Raw genomic sequence first — 24,874 nt, 5'->3', positions numbered from 1 at the left:
CGATCTCGGCTAACTACAACTTCCACCTCCAGGGTTCAAGTGATTCTCCTGTCTCAGCCTCCCAGGTAGCTGGGACTATAGGCACACGTCACCATGCCTAGCTAATTTTTATTATTTTTAGTAGATTTAGTTTCACCATATTGGTCAGGCTGGTCTTGAACTCCTGAACTCAGGTGACTCACCTGCCTCGGCCTGCCAAAGCACTGACATTACAGGTGTGAGCCACTGTGCCCTGCCGACTTCATGCTTTTTGGAAAATTACGTTTTAATAGTCCCTTTGTATAGTTAATCCCTACCTCCTTCTATCCTTGGCTCCTGGCAACCACTGATCCTGCTGTTACCATAGAATATTTTTGCCTTTTGTAGAATTTCGTATCAATGGAATAATATTTATGTATTCTTTTCTTTGGCTTCTTTCTCTTATCTTGTTTCTTTCCCCCTTACACCACGTGCACTAGCATCAGCATGTGGCTGAGATTCGTCCATCTCGTAGGTATCAGTAATTTGTTCCTTTTCATTGCTGAGTAATATCCATTATATGCACATACTACAATGTGTTTATCCATTCACCATTGTGATTTTTGAATTGTTTCTGGTTATGACTAGTGACTATATTCAAGTGTAAGTCCTCATGCAGACATGCTTTCATTTCTCTTAACTATCTATAAGTGGGCTGGGTGTGGTGGCTCACGCCTGTAATCCCAGCACTTTTGGAGGCTGAGGCAGGCAGACTGCTTGAGCCTGGTAGTTCAAGAGCAGCATGGCCAACATGGTGAAACCCTGTCTCTACCAAAAATACAAAAATTAGCCAGTCTCATAACTCAGTCTCAAAATAAATAAATATTTTAAAATAAAAAATTTAAATTTATCTATGAGTGGAATTGCTGTCTCAAACCTGCCAAATTATTTTCTTACGTGGATGTACCATTTGCATTCCCACCAGCAACCGGTGAGAGCTCCAGTTGCTCTACATCTTTGCCAACACTTGATATTGTAATTCTTTTCAATTTTAGCCATTCTGGTGGGAGTGGTAGCAGAATTTTTTTTTTTTTTTTTTTGAGACGGAGTCTCACTCTGTTGCCCAGGCTGGAGTGCAGTGGGCGCAATCTTGGCTCACTGCAAGCTCCACCTCCTGGGTTCATGCCATTCTCCTGCCTCAGCCTTCCGAGCAGCTGGGACGACAGGCGCCCGCCACCAGGCCCGGCTAATTTTTTGTATTTTTTTCATAGAGATGGAGTTTCACTGTGTTAGTCAGGATGGTCTCGATCTCTTGACCTCATGATCTGCCCGCCTCGGCCTTCCAAAGTGCTGAGATTACAGGCGTGAGTCACCGCACCTGGCCTTTTTTTTTTTTTTTTTTTTTTTTTTTGAGACAGTGTCTTGCTGTCTCCCAGGTTGGAGTGCAGTGGTGTGATCATATCTCACTGTAGCCTTCAACTCTTGGGTTCAAGGGATCCTCCCACCTCAGACTCCCGAGTAACTAGGACTCCAGGCATGCACCACCATGCTCGGCTAATTTTTCAAATTTTTAGTAGAGACGGGGTCTTGCTATGTTGCCCAGACTGGGGTGGTAGAATCTTATTGTAGTTTTTATTTGCACTTCCCTGACGACTAATTATGTTAAGCATTTTTTCATGTGCTTATGGGACTTTAGTATACCTCTTTTGTGAAATGTCGTTTCCATCTTTTACCTGTTTTTATGAATAGATTACTAAGTGTTAAGGGTTCTTTAGATGTTCTGTATAGAAAGCCTTTATGGAATACCTGTATTCTGAATATCTTATTCCAGCCTGGCGTTTGCTTTTCATTTTCAGTCTTTTGAAATTTTCATTTTGATCAAGTCCAACTTACCAATAATAATGCTTTTTTTTCCTCAGAAATCATTCCTAAAGTCACAGATTTTCTTTTCTGTTTTCTTCTAGAGGTTTTATAGTTTTAATTTTTGTGTTCAGATGTATCATTTATTTTGAATTATTGTATATCTGTGAGTTAAGGGTTGAAATTCATTTCTGCCCATATGGATATTTAGTTGTTCTGGGACCATTAGTTGAAGTAACTGTACTTTCCTCACTGGAACTACTTTGGCAACTCTGTTGAAAATCAACCAGCCTTCTACGTGTGGGTCTATTTCTGGACTCTAGTATGTTTTACTGTCTACTCGACTATCCTAATGCCATTGACAGTGTCTTGATCACTGCAGCTTTACAGAAAGTCTTCAAATCAGGCAGTGTAAATTCTTTTTCAAAATTGTTTTGACTATTCTAGGTCCTTTAGATTTCCATATAAACTTTATCAAATTGTCCATGTCTACAAAAAAAGATGCTAAGAGTTACCCGTTTCCATACTTTAAATTCCTCACTGGGCTGGGTATGGCAGTTCATGCCTGTAATCCCAGCATGTCAGGAAGCTGAGATGGGAGGATTGTTTGAGGCCAGGAATTTGAGACCAGCCTGAGCAACACAGTGAAATCCTGTCTCCACTTTTAAGTAATAATGAAAAAAAATTTTAAAAACTCAACCCTTTCACTGGTCTGACCCCCACCCCCTGCATAAGAGAAAGACCTCACCAAGACCTACAAAGCCCAGTGAGTCTGCCTCTACACCCTCCCCACTACCTCACCTCACCATAGAGTTTTTAATTAAGCTCCAACTATATATTTCAGATCCTCCACTGATGGTTTCTCTCTCATCCCTGTCTAAACCAGATAGTGGTTACTGTTTTTTTTTTTTTTTTTTTTTTTGAGACAGTCTTGCTCTGTTGCCCAGGCTGGAGTGCAGTGGTGCAATCTTGGCTCACTACAACTCTGCCTCCAGGTTCAAGCGATTCTCGTGCCTCAACTTCCCAAATAGCTGGAATTATAGGCACGCACCACCATGCCTGGTTAATTTTTGTATTTTTAGTAGAGATGGGATTTCGCCATGTTGGCCAGGCTGGTCTCAAACTCCTGACCACAAGTGATCCACCTGTCTCAGCCTCACAAAGTGCTAGGATTATAGGCGTGAACCACCGCGCCCAGCCTGGTTACTTTTACCAAGCTCTTTACTTTTCCTCCACAGCACTTAACAGTTTGTAAAATGACATGTATGTTCATGTGCTTGTTTACTAGCAAGTAGGAACCACAAAGCTCAGTGTGCTGCCCGGCAGAGAGAGAGCACTCAATATGTATTGGTTGAATGAATAAAGGCAGATGTATCTTTCTGAATATTTTATTAGGGCAAAACAAGATATTTGCATGGGATGCTTCTTAAGTCATCTCAAGTAGTTAGTTCCCCTTCAGTTCTTAACATGCACTCTCAAAATCAACACACCTACCCCAACCCAATACTCATCGCTTCAGTCATCCAATAAAGTACAAAATAAAAATAAAAAAAATCATCATCTGGCAAAAAAGGGAAAAGGGAGAGAGTGGCATTTTAACACATTACTAAAATGTTTAAGCTTTTATTTACACATCCCCTTCTCTCAGTTTCCCAGGTTATATGAACATTACAGCAATAGAAAGCGGTTATCATCACAGCACCCCCTTGCAAATTCCCGTTTACAGGTAACTTGGTCAGGGGAAAATATGGGCCAATGAAATAAGATCTCAGCTCTCCTATAAGCTACTGCTCTCTTCTCTTTCCCCCTTCTCTTAATGTTAGCTGGCTATTACAGAGAGGGATCATCAAGACTGTGTGGGCCTACTGGCTGAAGCGACAGGGTGGCTTCCAGTGTCCTGTGAAGAACCAGCAAGGATGCTTTTTATAACTCCAATCATCGACTTCACATCACTGAGATAACAAGACTTAAGGGTAAAGACACCACGCCACCCTAGTCAGTGACGTGTACTCCACTTTCCAGGAAGACCTGGGCCAAATGACAAGTTTTGCACAAGAAACCTGGGAATAGTGTTGGAAAAAGTCTCCTCGTGCATGGAAGCATTCACTCATCCATGCAGATGGCAACAAGGCAGGACACTCAGAAAGCGTAAGATCAAGGTACTGCTCTTATGTGCACCTTTCATTTAACTTCCCCTCAAGTGCTCCAAAAGAACAGAGCTTTGGGTATTGCTTCATTAAGAATACAGTAACTGCAGTTTAAAAGCCATTGCATTCTTTAGGGTCAGTTTATTATAACCTATCCTACCAGAAAGAATCACAGTTTAAGGCCATTTATCATGTGTACTATGTAGTAAACAAAACCTTGTCCACAGTTCCACCACCAAGCCACTCCCAAGGGTGGACTGTGAATGTGACACTTCCACACTCACCAGATATTAGAAAAAACATTTCTATTAGGGGCTGAAACTAGCCCCTTGGTTTCCTCCCTAGAAAAGAGCTGCTTGGAAAACAGATGTCACTGGAAATGACAAAAGGAACAACAGCATTTTCTATACAATTAAAAGCAAAGGGATCATTGGCTAGCGCTAGCATTTCTTCTGTGTGATAAGGGAAGCCAGCCCTCTAATTTGGCTCTCTGGCTGGGCACATGGCAATGGCTAGGGGCCTGGGCACATTTTTTTTTTTTTTTTTTTTTTTTTTTGAGACAGATTCTCCCTTTGTCACCAAGGCTGGAGTGCAGTGGCACGATCTTGGCTCATTGCATCCTCTGCCTCTTGGGTTCAAGCAATTCCTGTGCCTCAGCCTGCCGACATAGCTGGGATTACAGGCATGCGCCACCACGCCCGGCTAATTTTTGTAATTTTAGTAGAGATGAGGTCTCGCCATGTTGGCCAGACTGTTCTTGAACTCCTGGCCTCAAGCAATCTGCCCGCCTCAGCCTCCCAAAGTGTTGGGATTACAGGCATGAGCCACTGCGCCCAGCCACGGGCACATATTTCATGTGGATAAAGTCGAGGCAAGAAAAAGACATGCTTTTCTCCACGTAGAAGGTATTTTTTAAACTGGCTTAATGGATTAAGATGGCTGCTGGGCACTGAGCATCCACATGAAGCAAATAGCAGTGTATCTGTAGGTTCTGGGACTGAAAAAAAAATCCCTTTAAGTTCCCTTTAAGTTCTTTTTGGCTTAGTAGCCAAAAAATAATCTTTGCTTTTTATACCTCCCCCATTCACAACCCCTTTGGGCTAAGCTGATTTTAAAAACATTTTTTTTTGAGATGGGGTCTTGCTATGTTGCCCAGGCTAGGCTCAAATTCCTGGGCTTAAGCAAGCCTCCTGCCTCAGCCTCTCGAGTAGCTGGGATTGCAGGCTGCATGTGCACCCAGCTCCTAACAATTCTGCTTCTTCTTTTTTCCCCCTCTTATTGAGCCAGGGTCTCACTCTGTCACCCAGGCTGGAATGCAGCGGTGCAATCATGGCTCACTGCAGCCTTGACCTTCCCAGGCTCAAGTGATTCTCCCACATAGGTGGGACTATAGGCAGGCACCGCCGTGCCCGGTTAATTTAGAAAAAAATGTTTGTAGAGACAAGGTCTATCATGAAGATTCATAATCTTCATGAATGTGGACAGTTTGAAGGAAAACCACTACTCTCATCTCTTTTTCTAAGCACAAGTAGAGATTATAGCAAGTAGAGATTAAAACTCATTGGCTTACTGAGAACACCAAGAGAGGAAAGACACCTTGGGAATTAGGTCATAGCAATGCTTCAAACAAGACAACAACTGCCCATAACCCTACAAATTCTTGCAAAACAACAGTTACCCATATTCTTTCTCCATGGCCTACGGCATGACCGGCAGTTCTGCACTGTTACCCAATCCTGGATCACTAGGAACCGGAAATCCTTATCAATTTGGAAAAAGGGGAAAAACAGAAAAGTAGTGGTAAATGTCATCACTTTTTCCTCCCTGAGAAATCAGGAAATCTCTCCATGGAAGCCACTCATCCCCCTGGTTTTCACCAATAAGAAGGAAGCAAAGGGTATTACACACTAGAACATTCAGCTAGGCTGAACTAGTTGAGGAATTTAGATGCAGGCTCCCTCAGGTAATGAAGAAATTTGAAAAAAAAAAAAAAATTTTTTTTAAAGCCAAAGGAGCTAGCTTAAGCCCCTAATGAAAAGCCTCCTCCTGAAATGTAAGGCTAAGTGTACAAACAGAACCAAGGCGTCTGATATGCTATCTTCAAAGCCCAGCACCACCATATATTGGTTTTCTCTAGAGTTGGAATTTTAAAAATCAAGAACTTGAAGGTACAGAAAGAATGAAAGGCCAAGTAAAGGAGGAAGGCATTACGGAGACAAATCACTGGAAACATGTTCAACTCCTTGGTGTCTGAAGAGGCATGACACAAACATAGAGCCCTTAGTAGTTGTGTAGGATGCTTCTGTTCACCTTGACTACAGAAGCAAGAATCCTGTTTTAAAATCCTCGGCCTATCATGAATGTTTAAGATAGTGACTAAAGCACTATGATGGCTGGATTCTTCAAACAAATAAGCAGTACTTTGGGGGTTCTGGAGACTAGAAGCTTTTTTTTAAAGGTAAGGATGTCTTATCCAAAGCAAAGCAAAAAGTTGAAAAAGTGCTATAAAGTCCATTCCCCTGCTAAGTTAAAGCTTTTTAAAAAAAAAGATGCAAGAAGAAACCGCCACTGCTGCTTGGCCCACTCTTCATGTGGGCTTTTGATGTCTCCTAGCTACACATTTCCTGGCTTCTGATGTGATCTGCTGAAAGAGGTCTTATAAACCTGAAATAGGTAACAGCAATGCTGAATTAAAAGAGGAATGAGAAAAAGTGCTAAGAACTAGTCACACCTCTATAATCGACTCAGATGATCGGTTTTGGTAGTTATGGTTAACAGACATCTGTTTGAATCCTACCAGAGTCTTGAATCAGGCCATGTTAAACTGTGTATGAAACTATTCTTGTATGCCCCAAATCTCGACTTATTCTCAATGACTGTATTTATATATACACTTGTATTCCTCCAAGTACTTGGATAAACGATGATACCTAGGATATGACTGGACCCTAGATTTATATTACAGTTTCAAGAAAAGACAACCAACCATGTATAATGTATACATAACATTTTGTTCTTTAGAAAGTACAGAGGTCCTGGATAGATCACAGGAGGTTTGTCTCTTCAAAATAAACTTGTAACAAAATCACACTTATCTTGAAGTAACTTTGTACCAACAAAGTTTTGCAGTGACTTCATGCAAGCCAAAATAAAAAGACCAGCAGGTAAGTTCATTGCTTATAAGTCTGTGACTTTTAAAAACCCTACATTTACATTATTAAATAGTAACTGCAGTGCAAAGGCTATCTGGTATTCCAGTGGGATTCTATGCTAGGAAATTAGATGTGCAGGAACGGTTGACAATGTATTTGATTTTATAGTACTCCTTATTTAGTTACCACGACCTCCTTCTTACTTTAACCTATACATGCTAAATATAGTCTCTGCATCTCTCCTTGGTTCTTTCATTCATCTTTTTCTGTTCTTTAAAAAAGTAAAATAAAACTTTGGAATATCTCAGGGGCTTATTAAAGCTCGCGGATGCTGACAGTGAATAAATTTATACTCAAGACATTAAAAACAAAACTTCACAAACAATAATATTGCTTACATCCTCTGCTACATGTAATGTACACAAACATACCACAGCTGATGACAAGACACCCAGGAGAATTTGGATTGATAATCTTTACCAATAAAAGGAGCAATTTCAAAAACTAAAATGTGTAACATGACTTTTTTTTTGAGACACAGTTTCACTCTGTCACCCAGGCTAGAGTGCAGTGGCATGATCTCATCTCACTGCAATCTCTGCCTACTGGGTTCAAGCGATTCTCCTGCCTCAGCCTACCGAGTAGCTGGGATTACAGGCGCCTGCCACCATGCCTGGCTAATTTTTTTGTATTTTTAGTAGAGACGGGGTTTCACCATGTTGGCCAGGCTGGTCTCGATTCTCCTGACCTCAAGTGAGCCACCTGCCTCAACCTCCCAAAGTGCTAGGATTACAGGCGTGAGCCACCGCACCCAGCCTGTATGTAACATGACTTTCATACACTGCTTTTCCATTCTGTTCCCAATCCTTCTCCTGTAACACTTGATGGATACAAAAGGACAAGCGGATCCTGGGTATAACCATGCCAAAAGTCCGCTTCACTTACACTTTGGTTCAACTAAAAAAGAACTTTAAAATGGTGATTTTCAGATTTGTTCTTTGGTCAGGCAGTATAAAGCTCTCTGAAAAAAGTCCCTTTACCTGGTTATAGTATGAAAACAGTCAAAATAGAAAATGTCAGTTTAGGAAAGAGATCTATGTGTTCAGAATTTCTCAGAAAAAAAAGAAAAAAAATGTAGACAGGCAGACCCTAGCCCCAGATGCCAGATTCAATTGTCTTAGGACATCAAGAATAAAAGAGAACTAGCATTCAGAAGAGTAATATTTAAGTGGGTTAGCTTCCAAAAGGCCTAAATTAATAAATCTAATCCTTAAATAGGAACATGATAAATGATTTCTGAGCAGAGGATTTACCACCATTTTCCTTTATCAGTTTAAATCCTAATCTGGACCCAGACCCAGCCAGAGACTGTCATAATTTTCAAACGTAGAAATCAGTAGGAAATGCAAGCCACAGACTCTGCAAGGAGTAATCAATTCTTTCCACACTGCCCCTGCCCCTCACCCACCGGGAGTGCACATCACTCTACGGAGCGGCTTTGTACCCAACACTCAGATGTGAGAGTGGCCTTCTAACCAGCGCGGCATGTGGGTGCTTTGAAAACAGTAAGTGCTTTAAAAAAAACGGGGTGGGACGTGTTATGGCTGGAGCTTGGCAAGAACCAGAATTTGCGCACATCCTCAGACTGTGACCATTATGAAGAAATATTTGATGATAAAGGAAGAAATCATCTGGTGACCAGAACAAAATGGATTAAGACCAAACCCTTGGGAGATTACACAATAAGCCTTTCAGCAGTCATCGCTTACTGTTTTTCTTAAAAGGCTAAACTTAAGATTAAAGGGTGAATACTTCTATTGATTACTTGAATGGTTAAATAAGGATTTCAAGGCTGGCCACCTCTGAGACCTGGATGGGAAGTAAGTGGAAGGCACTTGCTCCCTAGGGAGGAGGGCCAGGTAAGTCTCCAGGCTGTGGAGACAGCGCCAGCAGTAGCTCTTGATGGGCCCAAGTCTGCGAGGTGCTGGGAGGGGAGAGTGGCCTGTGTGGTTAGCCAGAGACAGGCTAGGGTCAGTGTGATTTCACAAGTAGAATGGTTACAAAATAAAATGTTTTTTTAATGGACCGAAAAAGCAAAGTGAGTCACCTTCGTTTTTAAAGGTGAGACTTAGCAAAGGAAGGATTTGAAGCAGTTTTTTACTATTTACAAAATGTCATTTAGAGTGGAGGTGGCCACCTTCAGTAGTTGAGGCAATGTCTTTCACATGAGATGGCCATAGAAGTGTGGTTCCTGGAGCTGGCTCACAAAGGCCACAGGCTGTCCTGGGTGAGGAACAGTTCCTCTGAGGGAGCACCAAAAAGGCTCAGTCTTCTGTTTCTTCATATGTTGTCTCGTCAAAGGGCCTGTCCAGTAGAGGTACCAACCGATGGCGGGAATACTTCAGCTGCAAAAGGTCCCCAACTTCATCTATCTCCTTTAAAGCCTAAAATATGCAAGACAAAGTAGAGGTCTGTCAGAGCCAGTAGGATGCAGGCATGCCTGGTGTTTTACTTTGCTAAAAACAATCATGGCAAGATTATCCTTCAGCAGGACTTAGGTCTAGTGCATTTACACGATCAGACTACAATACAGCTGTGGAAGGACCTGCTTTCTGAACAAGGCTTTCAAGCTCACCATGAATAATGGGTTGTGAATAGCCAGGTATGCAGAATAAAGGCTATAATTCAAAGTATGATATGCTTGGTAGAAAAAGTTATATGCACTCTGAACACACAAAACCGACTAAAATTTGTCATCTCTCCCTTTTGTTTTTGAGATGGAGTCTCGCTCTGTTGCTCAGGCTGGAGTGCTGTGGCATCATCCGAGCTCACTGCAACCTCCACTTCCCACGTTCAAGTGATTCTCCTGCCTCAGCCTCCAAAGTAGCCAGGACTACAGGTGCCCACCACCATGCTCAGATAAATTTTGTATTTTTAGTAGAGATGGGGTTTCACCATGTTGACCGGGCCAGTCTCAAACTCCCAACCTCAAGTGATCCACCACCTTGGCCTTCCAAAGTGCTGAGATTACAGGTGTGAGCAAATGAGCCCAGCAACTTTTTTTTCTTTTTGAGACAGAGTCTTGCTCTATTACCTGGGCTGGAATACAGTGGCACCATCTCAGCTCACTGCAACCTCTGCCTCCTGCGTTCAAGAGATTCTCTGCCTCAGCCTCCTGAGTAGCTGGGACTATAGGCATGTGCTATCACGCCCAGCTAATTTTTGTAGAGACAGGGTTTTGCCTTGTTGGCCAGGCTAGACTCGAACTCCTGGCATCAAGTTACCCACCCACCTCTGCCTCCCAAGGTGTTAGGATTACAGGCGTAAGTCACTACACTGGGCGTCTTAAACCTCATTTTTTAAAAAAATCAGTATTTGGAGAGAGAAAACCACCAACAGTATTACTGATATATTCCAGCACAAGAAAAAATATTCTTCATTTCGAAATGTGAAAAATATAAAGCAAATAAGAGCTGAACTTCAATGCGCTATCACAACAGCGGCACCACTGAGAAGAGGTGTAAGTGAAAGCTCCATATGGAAACAATTTAAGTCTGAAATTAAGCTGGGAAAACCCACTGACCATTTATTCACCTGACCTCTGTGATAAGATTTATTAATTTAAGACAAAAGTCAAAGCTGGCCGGGCCTAGTGGCTTATGTCAGTACCCAGCACTTTGGGAGGCCCATGTGGGCGGATCACCTGAGGTCGGGAGTTTGAGACCAGCCTGACCAACATGGAGAAACCCCGTCTCTACTAAAAATACAAAATTAGCTGGGTGTGGTGGCGCATGCCTGTAATCCCAGCTACTCAGGAGGCTGAGGCAGGAGAATCGCTTGAACTCAGGAGGCGGAGGTTGCAGTGAGCCGAGATCATGCCATTGCACTTCAGCCTGGGCAACAAGAGCAAAACTCTGTAAAAAAAAAAAAAAAAAAAAAAAAGTCAAGGCTGAACACACTGACTCAAGCCTGTAATCACAGCACTTTGGGAGGCCAAGGCAGGCAGATCGCTTGAGCCCAGGAGTTTGAGACTAGCCTGGGCAACATAGCAAGACCCCATCTATTAAAAAAAAAAAAGCCAGGCATAGTCCCAGCTACTCTGGAGGCTGAGGTGGGAAGATACCTTGAGGCCAGGAGGTGGAGGCTGCAGTGAGCCAAGATCATTATCACTGTACTCCAGTCTGGGTGACTGAGCGAGACCCTACCTCAAAATCATAATAAGACAAAAGTGCACATGACTAAGATCACAAAGGAATGGGCATTTATAAACTCTGACTTCAGAAGAATCTAGAATTTTTTCATCAATGTAGAAAAGTAATCATTAGAAAAAAAAATTCCTCAGTAGCCCAAGGGGATCTAGATTACAAGATTTCCTCTGATCCCACACCAAATATTTCAGACAAATCAGTATCATGTGAATAAAAGATGCCATTCTAGTAAGTGCTGACTCTTGTGTGGGGTGTGTGGGTATGTTAGGGACAGGGAGCCTGTACATGCATCACCATTCATTAACAAATAATCTATACAGAACCTCTAGATCACAGGTAAGGTGGGTTCCTAGGAGAAAAACATGTATTCATTATAGAGCTGAGTAACCCAATCCTCTAGGATAGCCATCCTGCCGCTCCCCTGAGCCAATATCCTTGCACTTCCCATTTTAAAAAATAACAAAATTACAGCTTTGAGATACAATTTACATTCAACAAAATTCACTTTTAAAGTATACGATTCATTGCTTCTAAGTATATTCCGAGAGTTGTGCAACTTTTGTCACTATCTAGTTTTAGAGTATTTTTATCACCCTAAAAAGCAACCCCATACTCACTCCTCCCTCCTCTCAGGCTGGCTGCCACCAATCTATTGTCTGACCCTATGGATTTGCCTGTTCTGGACATCTCTCATAAGTGGAATCGTAAGTTACGTGGTCTTTGTTTTGGCTTCTTTCATTTGGCCTAATGTTTTCAAGGTTTATCCATGCTATAAGGTCAAAGCTTCCTTCTTCTGCATCCAGCTGACCTAGTACTGTTTGTTGAAGAGACTGTTCTTTTCTCATTGACTGGTCTTGGCTCCCTTGTTGAAAATAAAGGGAGATGGCCATAGATGCTTGTACTTTATTTCTGAAATCTCAATTCTACTTCACTGGTCTATATGTCCATCCTTATGCTAGTACTCGACTGTTGTAATTACTGTAGCTTTGTAGTAATTAGCTTTGTTTTAAAATTAAGAAGTGTGAGACCTCCCACTTTGGTTTCCCTTTTCAATACTATTTTAGCTATTCCCTCCCAGTTCCATATGAATTTGAGGATCAGCCTTTTAATTTCTGCAAAAAAGGGCCAGTGGCTTAGGGTCTCCCAGTCCATTTTTTTCTGAGAAATGCTGAACACTGGATCTGCAGGTTGCTATACTGCCATCTTAACAATATTAAATCTTCCAATCCATGAACACAGGACGTCATTCCATTTCTTTAAGTCTTCTTTAATTTCTTTCAGCAAAGTTTTATAGTTTTCAATATACACATCTAAACATACAGTGTGCAAGTGTAAATTAGCCAGTGGACAAGGGAAGGGCTTTCTTTTTCTTTTTCTTTTTTGAGACAGAGTCTCGCACTGTTGCCCAGGCTATAGTGCAATGGCACGATCTTGGCTCACTGCAACCTCCACCTCCCAGGTTCAAGCGGTTCTTCTGCCTCAGCCTCCCGAGTAGCTGGAATTACAGGCGCCCGCCACCACGCCCGGCTAATTTTTTGTATTTTTAGTAGAGATGAGGTTTCACTACGTTGGCCAGGCTGAACTCAAATGCCTGACCTCCCAAAGTGCTGGGATCACAGGCGTGAGCCACAGCACCCAGCCCGGAAAGGCTTTCTTGATTAAGTTTATTACTAGGTATTTTATTCTTTTGAGTGTTACTGTAAAAGAAATTTTCATTTCTTCATTGCTGGTGCACAAAATCACTAATTTTTTGTGTGCTGATCTTTTACCATGCAACTTTGCTGAATTCATTTATTAGCTCTAGCTGTGCGTGCGTGTGTGTGTGCGCGTGCGTGTGTATTTTATAGCACTTTCTATATACAGAATCATGTCATGGGGCCCATTATTAAATGAAAATTAATTTGTATTTCATAATGGTCTAGTTCATGTTAGTTCCATGAAACATCATAAGACAAAATAACTTTAACAAATCCATGGTTTCAAAAAATGCACTTTATGCTTTAAAAACTAAATGGGAGACAAAGCCCAACAATCCCTCAAGTGAATCTTACGAAAAGGATTAGAACTCTCAGTTGGCAAACATATTTGTTGGCAACAGAAATCTCCTTAGATATCCTAAGGAGATATCCTGGTTCCATCTAAATTCCTTCATGAATGTGTACAGTTCTCAGGAGTCAAAGTTGTTGTCAGAAGGCATGGATTACTGCCATAGACGCTGCTCATAGTTACATGAACTTTTTTTTTTAAGGCACGTTGAAACTCTTGAGTTAACAGGTGAACATGAGAAAGAAAAAAGAAATCTCTTAAAACATCAATAGAGTAGGAGGGAAAGAAAAGCTGAAACCTCTAGGTTAAAAAAAAAAAAAGCAGAAATTCACCAGTAACATTTCTGAGAAATGAGAAAAATCTATTGGAAAAATGTGACAGGCATAATCAAAATAAAGAAAAAAAGAAACGATATCAAAAAGCCAAATCTAATTGGATATTGTCAGAATGTGATTAAGAATAGGCTCACAACACTGTGCCTATAGTTAACAATACTGTATTCTACATGGAAAAATTTGGTAAGAGGATAGATCTCATGTTAAGTGTTCTTAGCACAATTTTGTTTTTTAAAAGGGAATACACTTATAGTCGTAGAAATTTTGCTGTGTAGAAATAGAGAAAAAGTCAAAAGTCTTCGGCTATTCAGGAATATAAAATGTCCATCAAACTGTTATAATGAACTTTTATAAAGAAGCATTCATAATGTTCTTTATTAGTAGCTCTTGCCAGGCGGTGGCTCACGCCTGCAATCCCAGCACTTTGGGAGGCCGAGGCAGGCTGATCACCTGCAGTCGGGAGTTCGAGACCAGCCTGACCAACACAGAGAAACCCTGTCTGTACTAAAAATACAAAACTAGCTGGGTGTGGTGGCACATGCCTGTAATCCCAGCTACTCGGGAGGCTGAGGCAGGAGAATTGCTTGAACCCAGGAGGTGGAGGATGTAGTGAGCTGAAATCGCACCATTGTACTCCGGCCTGGGCAACAAGAGTGAAACTTTGTCTCAAAAAAGAAAAAAAAGAAAAAAAAAGTAGTAGTTTTCTAACTCATTAACAGATATTTCTAGCAACCAATTTTATGCAAATGTCATGTTCTAAAACTTTGTAAACTCCCAGAGGGCAATACTGATTTAAACTCTGCAATCTTAGATTTGAAACAATAACATATTAAGAGAATATATAGCGATGAGAATATATTGAGATCATAAATAATTAAGCTCACTAATAATGATCCCCAACTAGATGCCTGGCAGTGTGGTGGGTGCTGGGATATAGAATGAGTAAAACAGATTTGTTCCTATCCTCAATATTTATCTAATGGAGAAGACTGCTGTTAAGTCATTATAGGTGTGAAGAATTTAGTAAGGGAGACTCTCAGGATTCCAAGGGAACACAGAGCAAGAAGTGTGGGGCATCCCTGAGCAATTTTCCTTTACGTGGAGATTGAAGAATGAGTGGCAGTCAGCCAGGCAGAGGGGAGAGAAAGCTCAAGAGAGAAAATTTTAGACAGAACAACATACGAGAAAGCTTCGTGTAGAAATAGGTAGAGTGGAAAGAGAACTGTGGAGTCCACAGTGGGGGAGACAGTGGAGCAAGACACAGCCGGAAAATTCTCCAGAGCTCTGATGATTCCGGTGACAGTGTTTTTGTAAATGCCAACGTTTTCAGTAGCACTGTCACCTCCTTTGTCTTACTAGTAAATATCTTAGGTGCTCACAAGAACATCAAGGTCAATATATTATAAATTTCATCTAATATACAGGCCCTTTTAATAAAAGGCATATTTCTATCAAGGTGAAAGTGCCTACTTACAGTATCAAGTATTTCTTTGGTGTGAGCTGCTGACAGGCAAAACCTGGCTCTGGACTCAATAATCGGGGTGGCAGGAAATCCAACCACAACGACACCGATGTTCCGCTTCAGCATCTCCCGTCCAAAGGCGCTGCAAAGGGGAAAACGAGAAACAGAAGCCAGGAGGAGTAAGAAAGCACTCATTGCAGACGACTTGCTGTCCCCAATGATTTCAACTTTTTGGTGATGCAGGCATTGGAGACTTCTAATAAGAGCTTCTTTTAACTTCTTTTAAAGTTAAAATGGATAGCTCACAAATACGTTTAAAGTCAATCCTGAGGCAGTCTTCTCCTATATGGTGTCCTTCACAAAACTGAAATAACCAGCCTGGGCAACATGGCGAAATCCCGTCTCTACCAAAAATACAAAAATTAGCTGAGTGCGGTGGCATGCACCTGTAGTCCCAGCTACTCAGGAGGCTGAGGCATGAGAATCTCTTGAAGCCAGGAGGCGGAAGCTGTAGTGAGCCATGATCACACCACTGAGCCTGAGCGATAGCCTGAGCAACAGAGCAAGATTCTGTCTCAAAAAAAAAAAGTATCCCTGATATATATAATAGTGGTTCAGAGACTTCAAAATGAACCTGTATTTAATTAAAATCTGGTCCTTGAAATGTTAAGCTTGGCAGTTTAACATGAGTCCTCGGCCGGGCGCGGTGGCTCAAGCCTGTAATCCCAGCACTTTGGGAGGCCGAGACGGGCGGATCACGAGGTCAGGAGATCGAGACCATCCTGGCTGACACGGTGAAACCCCGTCTCTACTAAAAAATACAAAAAAAACTTAGCCGGGAGCGGTGGCGGGCGCCTGTAGTCCCAGCTACTCGGGAGGCTGAGGCAGGAGAATGGCGTAAACCCGGGAGGCGGAGCTTGCAGTGAGCTGAGATCCGGCCACTGCACTCCAGCCTGGGCGACAGAGCGAGACTCCGTCTCAAAAAACAAAACAAAACAAAACAAAACAAAACAAAACAAAACAAAAAAAACATGAGTCCTCAAATTCTGAGGATTCTGCAGCTGTGGGGGATCTGGTATAACATGGCACATCTTTTCTTCTAGCAGAATGGCTGACTGGCATGAGCTCTCCAGATCACGCACTTCTTTGATTGTCTTGGGAATAACACTGCTTCAGAATTTAGGGCTTCCTTTGGTGTCTGTAAGGCCAGTTCACCTGCTGGCTTCAACCGATTACTCAGACCACACAATTCGTGTTTCACAATCCCCCACCCCTACCAGAAGCCAAACTGGAGGCCTGTGGCCTTACTCCACATCTGTGTCTTGTCTAAATAACACATTCTAACTTTTATTTAATTTTGTCTACTAAATTATTTTATTTTATTATTATTTTTTAGTCTCTTACTGTCGCCAGGCTGGAGTGCAGTGGTGCGATCTCTGCTCACCACAACCTCCACCTCCCGGGTTCTAGCAATTCTCCTGCCTCAGCTTCCCGAGTAGCTGGGACTACAGGTGTGCGCCACCACACCCAGATAATTTTTGTATTTTTAGTAGAGACGGGGTTTCACCATGTTGGCCAAGATGCTCTTGATCTCCTGACCTTGTGAGCCACTGCACCAGGCCCAAATTACATTGTTCTTTGTCTTTTCCTCTTGTTGACCTCCCTTATGTTTTAACTTCTCCTTTAAACTATTTACAGCATTTGTTTGAGAACTAAAAAATCTGGCCGGGCCAGTGGCTCGTACCTGTAATCCCAGCATTTTGGGAGGCCGAGCTGGGCAGATCACCTGAGGTCAGGAGTTGGAGACTGGCCTGGCCAACATGGTGAAACTCCATCTCCACTAAAAAATACAAAGATTAGCCAGGTGTGGTGGCACACATCTGTAACCCAGCTACTGGGGAGGCTGAAGCACAAGATTTGCTTGAACCCAGGAGGTGGAGGTTACAGGAAGCCGAGATCGCGCCATTGCACTCCAGCCTGGGCAATATAGATCCTGCACATTTGGCATTACATTAATGCCAGCCTTTTCAGCCTTTTCCCACTCTCTGTAGTACCAGTACATCTTCCTCAACATACCTCCGTTGTGTCAGCATGAACCTGGGTGCCCTGTAACTTCAGCACAGGCTCCCAAACTGTCTAGTGCCTTATTCTAATTCTTCTTCACCTTCTCTAAATCTTTCCTAATTAAAGTATACACAGTCAGTTGCACCTATATAGAATAAAGGAGACACAGCCTTCTTTAAAGAGAGAGCTCTAGACTGAGTCCTTTGGATCTGATCACTCTTCGTGTTTATGAGAATTCCACTTAAAGAAGAATGAAGAAAATCCTTCCCCATATCCCCTCTGAAGCCATAATACTAACTATCCATATGACTTCATGTTGAAACCCGAATTCCTCTTTTTCTCTCAGGGAGCACCTTTTCCTTACTTCCCTTTCATTTTCTTTGAATCACATTACTTCCAGGCTCCCTGATTTAATTTCCTCTCCCATATTCATTTCAGTAAACACTTACTGAGTGTCGGAGACTGTGGTGGACACGGGGGATTAAAAAATTTTTAAAAATTGCTCCTTCAATGAGTTCAAACTGGAGAAATGCTTTAAGATCCAGCTCAAAACTCACCCATCCAACGAGATGCGCCTTTCTTACTGAGCCTGTACTCAGCAGGTCACTCCTTTATTCTACATCTCTGCAGGGCCACTTTGCATATAATAAAATTTGTTCAGTATAATTACTGTTCATTTGCTTTTCAAATGTCTTCTGGTTTCATGATATATCTGGACTTCTCAAATACATTGAAAGCTATCGTAGGGCAAGACTTTCCATTATGTATGCCTCGTACAAACCAAAGAAGCTGGTGTAATCTGCACACCTGGCAAGTATCCAGTAACAAACACACTCTGATAAAATCTCTCTAACCTCATGGCCCATTGCTCCCCCTGGGACACTGTGCTGCAATTCTAGGGACCTCTCTGCTACTCTTAGGTCACCTAAGCAAGCGCGCTCCTGCACTGTGGCCTTTGCACAGATGCTTCTTTCTCCAATGGTTAACTGTCAGCTCCTTCAAATCATTTTTCCTTCCCATGGAGGCTTACTTACCCTGACCACGCTATTTAATAGTGTTATCTGCCCGCCCACAGGGCACTCTCAACTCCCCATATAGGTCCTGCTCTATTTTTTTCCATAGCACTTGACACCTTCTAACATAGCACACAGTTCATTTATTACGTCTGTCTGACTGTTGCCCCTACTAGACTGTAAGCTCCACAAGGACAGAGATGTTTGTATTTTATTCACTGATCTATCCCAGGCCCCTAGAGAGTACATGAAACTCAAATGTTTAATGAAAGAACAACAAATTAACATACCTAACAATTTGGAATTCACTATTTGATCTATGGCATATGTACCAAATGAAGGTTAACACAATAAGGACAAGACCGTTTTCCCTAACGAAATACATAAGCCCTAGTCTCACATCACAGATAAGTATAAGGACAGACTAGTCTGTGATCTGCAACAAAACATACCCAATTTTGGCAGGCATGTAGAGCATCAAAGGCACTACTGGAGAGTCTTCATTTCCATAGATGATGAAGCCCATCTCCTTCAGGCGTCTCCTGAAATACCTGGTGTTTTCAGCTAACTGCTGTACACACTCTTTACCTGCAAAGTCGTGGTGAGAGAAAACAAAATAATATTAAGTAAAAAGGAATGGAAAAAAAGACAGCAATCTCCTCTATCTCCATTCTACCTAATCAGTTCTGTTTCATTTTTTCCCATTTCACCATAAAATATTTTATACAGTAAACTGAAAGGACTATAAATGTAAAATGTCTCATTTTGTATTCTGTCATTCTACCTGTTAACAGCAGAAGTTATAATAATGTAAAAAACGTTTAATGGAGCGTTAGCATCCTCAAAGAATTTCAGCCATACCCCCTCACTGAGCACTCCACAAATCCCTTGACAGTAGGCAGGGTATTTATGATTATCTTCATATGATAGGTCAGGAGACTCTCACCAAGGTGGTGACATGCCTACAGTTGCACAACAGTAGGTGCCACATTACAAGTAGCAAGTGGCACAGCTTCAACTAGAATTTACGTCTTCTAACTTTAAGATTCATTCCAATCAACTGTGATGCAAATAAATTTTACACATGAGACCAGAGATGAAGCAATTTAGTCCCTCAAATTTTCATCTTCTGAGTTTCATTTTGTTGTTTCCTTACAATTTTTTTTTTTTTTTTTTTTTTTGAGACGGCATCTCGCTCTGTTGCCCAGGCTGGAGTGCAACGACACAATCTCAGCTCACTGCAATCTCTGCTTCCTGGCTTCAAGCAATTCTCCTGTCTCAGCTTCCTGAATAGCTGGGGTTACAGGCGCACACCACCACTTCCAGCTAATTTTTGTATTTTTAGTAGAGACAGGGTTACGCCATGTTGGCCAGGCTGGTCTCGAACGCTTAACCTCAAGTGATCCGCCCACCTTGGCCTCCCAAAGTGCTGGGATTACAGACGTGAGCCACTGCACCCTGCCTGTTTCCTTAAAACTCTTATCAGACAGCAGTAGCATATTTGTAACAGTATAAAGTCGTATCTTTAATCCTATTGTGCTCATCTTCCCTAAAACACAAATGGATTAAAACGCACATTTCTGTAACTGCGAACTGACTAAATAATTGGGCAGGTTTTGACATTATGGTAAATTGATCTTTGAAAAGATATCCAAATAATTGTTCTGTTATACAGAGCAATGCAATAAATTTAAAAGATCCACTTGTAAAAGGCTAAGAACTATTTTAGAATCTTCTCAACCACAAATACTCATGAATAAAAAAGGCTGCAGTAATTTTCATATATAGATTATAAAATCAGCAATTTTTTTTTCTTTTTTCTTTTTTTTGAGATGGAGTCTTGCTCTGTCGCCCAGGCTGGAGTGCAGTGGCGCAATCTTGGCTCACTGCAAGCTCCACCTCCCAGGTTCACGCCATTCTCCTGCCTCAGCCTCCCAAGTAGCTGGGACTACAGGTGCCCACCACCTCGCCCGGCTAATTTTTTGTATTTTTAGTAGAGACGGGGTTTTACCGTGTTAGCCAGGATGGTCTCGATCTCCTGACCTTGTGATCTGCCCACCTCGGCCTCCCAAAGTGCTAGGATTACAGGCGTGAGCCACCATGCCCAGCCAAAGTTCTTATTTTTAAAAATCCAAACATGATACATAAGTTCTTATGACAAATTAGCCAGACATACAGATAGCTAACAAATGTCCTTAGAATTGGAATACTAACATATCCGTCATTCATGGGAAGCTACTCTAGATAAGTTGGCCACAAATAAGTCAAAATTAATACTCTTTATGCAGATAATTTCAAGTTGATCAGAGAAAAACACTCAAGCTTAGATTAGCCTCGTGTGAACACTGAAGAGCATCATTTATGTCATCGTTTAAGTTACAAAGAAGAAAGCAGATATTAAAGTGTGTTATATTTAAGTATGTTGGGAACTGATGAGCCAAGTACCCTAATTTCCCCCTAGAAATATCAGTACCTGCTTAATCTACATTTAGAAGATGAGACTTCTTTCAGTCATGGAGTACTAGAGACTGGATTTACCTTCCTGCTGTAAACAATAGGAAACTGGACAAAGTACATAAACAATGACTTTTAGACACTGAGCCACGGGGAGTGCCAGACTGCGTTGCCTGAAGGCAGGCCACAGGCTGCTGCACAGGGAAGGAGGGCCCAGTCTTGCCAGCGGAGGACATCTGAGATTGGAGTGGAGAGCTGTCCGTTGAGATCAGAGCTGGGGAGGCTGCGGGGACTAGAATTTGCTGGGCAGTGTACAGGAGCAGGGAGCAGGGGTGTGATGAGAGCACTTTAGGGATCTGCAGAGGGGTCCCTTTGAACTTTGGGAAGAGAACTGATTTGTATACACACGAAGGGAAGCTAGCAGAGGCTGGAGAAAAGATCCATCAGAAAGCAATAGGCCAAACAATCCTGCACTCACATGGAGCTGGGAATAGTTTGTATTTTTATCCACCAAAATGTAAAGATCTTATAATATGTGGGTTATCTAACAGAGTCCTCAGAAGGGGACTCCACTCCTATCACCTTAGTAGTGGAGACAAATTAACCCTAGACTAAAAATTGGTCTGAACCCACCCTAACCTTAAAAGCAAGCCTTGCAAGGATCCTGTTGATTCCAGGAACAAAGTCCAACATTACCTAAAGGAAAACAACAAGATATAGAACCTACCAATGTAAAATTAACAATGTCCAACACATAATTTTAAAATTCTAGGCATTCAAAGAAACAGGAAAATATGATGTACAACCAGCGGAAAAGTCAGTTAATAAAAACTGACCAGAAATAACAGAGTGTTAGCAGATACGGATGTTAAAGGCCATTATAAATATGATCTATATGTTCAAAAAGGTAGAAGAAACATGAGGAGAGAAATATATAAAAAGGAACAAATGATTACTAAGGCAATAATGCTGATGAATCTCAAAACTTATATAACGTTCATTGAAATAACCCAGACATGAGACTGCATACTGTATGAATTTGTTTGTATGAAACTCTAAAAAGACATACTATAATGACAGAAAACAGATTCATGGTTGCCAGAAAGTATGGGAAGGGGGCTAATAGCAAAGGGGCAGGAGGGAACTTTCAGGAGAGGCGATGAAAATATTCTAACTTTGATTGTGGCATGGTTATAAGATTGGATACATGGGGCTGGGCGTGGTGGCTCATGCCTGTAATCCCAGCACTTTGGGAGGCCGAGGCAGGTGGATCATCTGAGCTCAGGACTTCGAGACCAGCCTGGCCAACGTGGCGAAACCCCATCTCTACTAAAAATACAAAAATTAGCCAGGCGTGGTGGCGGGCGCCTGTAATCCCAGCTACTAGGGAGGTTGAGGCAGGAGAATTGCTTGAACCTGGGAGGTGGAGGTTGCAGTAAGCTGAGATCGCCCCACTGCACTCCAGTCTGGGTGACAGAGGGAGACTCTGTCTCTAACATAACATAACATAACATAACATAACATAACATAACATAACATAACATAACATAACTAAAATAAAATAAAATATAAAAAGACTGGATATATGTCAAAACTCAGGGAATTTATTAGTTGAGTGTACATTAATTTTTTCTGCATCCAATTTACCATTTTACAACTCACCACCCTTTTTTTTTTTTCCTTTTCTTTTTTGAGACAGGGTCTTACCATGTCACCCAGGCTGGAGGGCAGTGGCACAATCTTGACTCACTGCAACCTCTGTCTCCCGGGCTCAAGGGATCCTTCTGCTTTATTCTCCCGAAGCTAAGACTACAGGTGTGTATCAACACGCCCGGCTAATTTTTTGTTTTATTTTTTGTAGAAATGAAATTTCACCATTGTTACCCAGGCTGGTCTGGATGTCCTGGGCTCAAGTGATCCACCTGCCTGACCTCCCAAAGTGCTGGGATTACAGGTGTGAGCCACCATGCCGCCCAGCCATCACCTTTTAAAAAAATCACAAACCTTTTAGCTATCTAATCACAAATTAACTAGCCTCTGTTAAAAAAAAAAAAAAAGTTTTTTCAAACTAAAAATGGAACTACCATACAATCCAGCAATCCCACTACTGCTGTTTATCCAAATAAAAGGAAATAAGTGTATCAAAAGGATATGTGCACAGCTGTATTTACTGCAACACTATTCACAATAGCCACGATACGGAATCAATCTAAGTATCAGCAGATGAATGGATAAAGAAAATGTGGCAGATACACACAATGGAATACTATCCAGCCATGAAAAGAATGAAATGCTGCCATTTGGCCGGGCGCGGTGGCTCAAGCCTGTAATCCCAGCACTTTGGGAGGCCGAGACGGGCGGATCACAAGGTCAGGAGATCGAGACCATCCTGGCTAACACGGTGGAACCCCGTCTCTACTAAAAAATACAAAAAAAAAATTAGCCAGGCGAGGTGGCAGGCGCCTGTAGTCCCAGCTACTCGGGAGGCTGAGGCAGGAGAATGGCGTGAACCCGGGAGGAGGAGCTTGCAGTGAGCTGAGATCTGGCCACTGCACTCCAGCCTGGGCGACAGAGCAAGACTCCGTCTCAAAAAAAAAAAAAAAAAAAAAAAAAAAAGAAATGCTGCCATTTGCGCAACATGGATGGCACTGAAGGTCATGATGTTAAGTGAAATGAGCCAGGCACGGAAAGACACATGTCGCATGTTCTGACTCATGTGGGAGCTAAGAAAGTTGATCTCGCGGAGGCAGAGAGTAGAACAGTGGTTACCAGAGTCTGGGAAGGGTAGGGAAAGGAGGATTGAAGAGAGGTTGGTTAATGGGTACAAACATATAGTTAAATAGGAGGAATAAATTATAGCATTTGATAGCACAGGATGACTACAGTTAACAGTAGTTTATCGTGTATTTCAAAATAGCTAGAAGAGCTGAAATGTTCTAAACACAAAGAAATAACAAATGTTTGAGGTGATGCATATCCTAAATACTAGATTTGATCAGAGTATTTGATACTGTATGCATGTATCAAAATATCATACGTACCCCATAAATATTATTATGTATCAATTTTTACAAAAAGGAAAGCCAGGCACAGTGGTGTGATTCTGGCTACTTGGGTGGCTGAGGCAGGAGGATCTCTGGAGTCAGCAGTTCGGTGCTGTAGTGAGCTATGATTGCACCTGTAAACAGCCACTGCACTCCAGCCTTGGTAACATAGTGAGACTCTTGTCACTTACGAAAAATTAGCCAGGCACAGTGGCTCATGTCTGTAATCCCAGTACTTTGGGAGGCCAAGGTGGGTGGATCACCTGAGGTCAGGAATTTGAGACTAGCCTGACCAAATGGAGAAGTTCCATCTCTACTAAAAATACAGAGTTAGCCAGGCATGGTGGCACATGCTCGTAATCCCAGCTACTCAGGAGGCTGAGGCAGGAGAATCGCTTGAACCTGGTAGGCAAAGGTTGCTGTGAGCCGAGATCGCGCCACTGTACTCCAGCCTGGGCAATAAGAGCGAAACTCCATCTCGAAAAAAAAAAAAAAAAAGAAAAATTAAAAAAAATGTAAAAAGGGCTGAGCTCGGTGGCTCACGCCTGTAATCCCAGCACTTTGGGAGGCTGAGGCGGGCAGATCACGAGGTCAGGAGATTGAGACCATCCTGGCTAACATGGTGAAACCCCGGCTCTACTAAAAATACAAAAACAAAATTAGGTGGGCGCGGTGGCGGGTGCCTGTAGTCCCAGCTACTCGGGAGGCTGAGGCGAGAGAATGGCGTGAACCCGGGAGGCGGAGCTTGCAGTGAGCCGAGATTATGCCACTGCACTCCAGCCTGGGCGACAGAGTGTGACTCCCTCTTAAGTAAGTAAGTAAGTAAGTAAGTAAGTAAGTAAATAAATAAATAAATAAATAAATAAATAAAGTGGTCTGTTATCCTTTAAAATTGCTAGGCTGAACCATCAAACTGCCAATATGCCACCATTTTTGACCTTAAAACAGGCAATTTCTTACAGTTTAACCTATTAATTTCAAAGAGAGTAACAGGAAAATAAAACTAGTAAAATAAATGTAGACAAATCAGTAAACCCTGGCATTTACACATGTTAGAAAATAGTTATCCCTTGCTCTTGAAGTGAAACTGAATCTTAACAGACAACACAGTTACCCACTTTGACTTGAATA

The 24,874-nt window shown here is 42.0% G+C and overlaps 1 protein-coding gene across 1 annotated transcript in view; it reads right to left on the bottom strand.

The window, feature by feature from the left end:
- Positions 1-3,190: 3,190 nt before the first annotated feature.
- The window catches only part of SPTLC2 (serine palmitoyltransferase long chain base subunit 2), a 112,225-nt gene continuing 90,541 nt past the window's right edge, over positions 3,191-24,874 (bottom strand). The window contains exons 10-12 of the mRNA XM_050798764.1: positions 18,698-18,833; positions 15,181-15,310; positions 3,191-9,561 (exon numbers count right to left, since the gene is read on the bottom strand). Coding sequence (XP_050654721.1) covers positions 9,442-9,561; positions 15,181-15,310; positions 18,698-18,833 — 386 coding nt within the window. The 3' untranslated portion in view covers positions 3,191-9,441. The remainder of the gene's footprint in view (positions 9,562-15,180; positions 15,311-18,697; positions 18,834-24,874) is intronic.

This window comes from Macaca thibetana, chromosome 7, assembly GCF_024542745.1.
Source record: "Macaca thibetana thibetana isolate TM-01 chromosome 7, ASM2454274v1, whole genome shotgun sequence".
NCBI classification, from domain to species: Eukaryota; Metazoa; Chordata; class Mammalia; order Primates; family Cercopithecidae; genus Macaca; species Macaca thibetana.
This window is presented reverse-complemented; position numbering and strand designations above follow the sequence as displayed.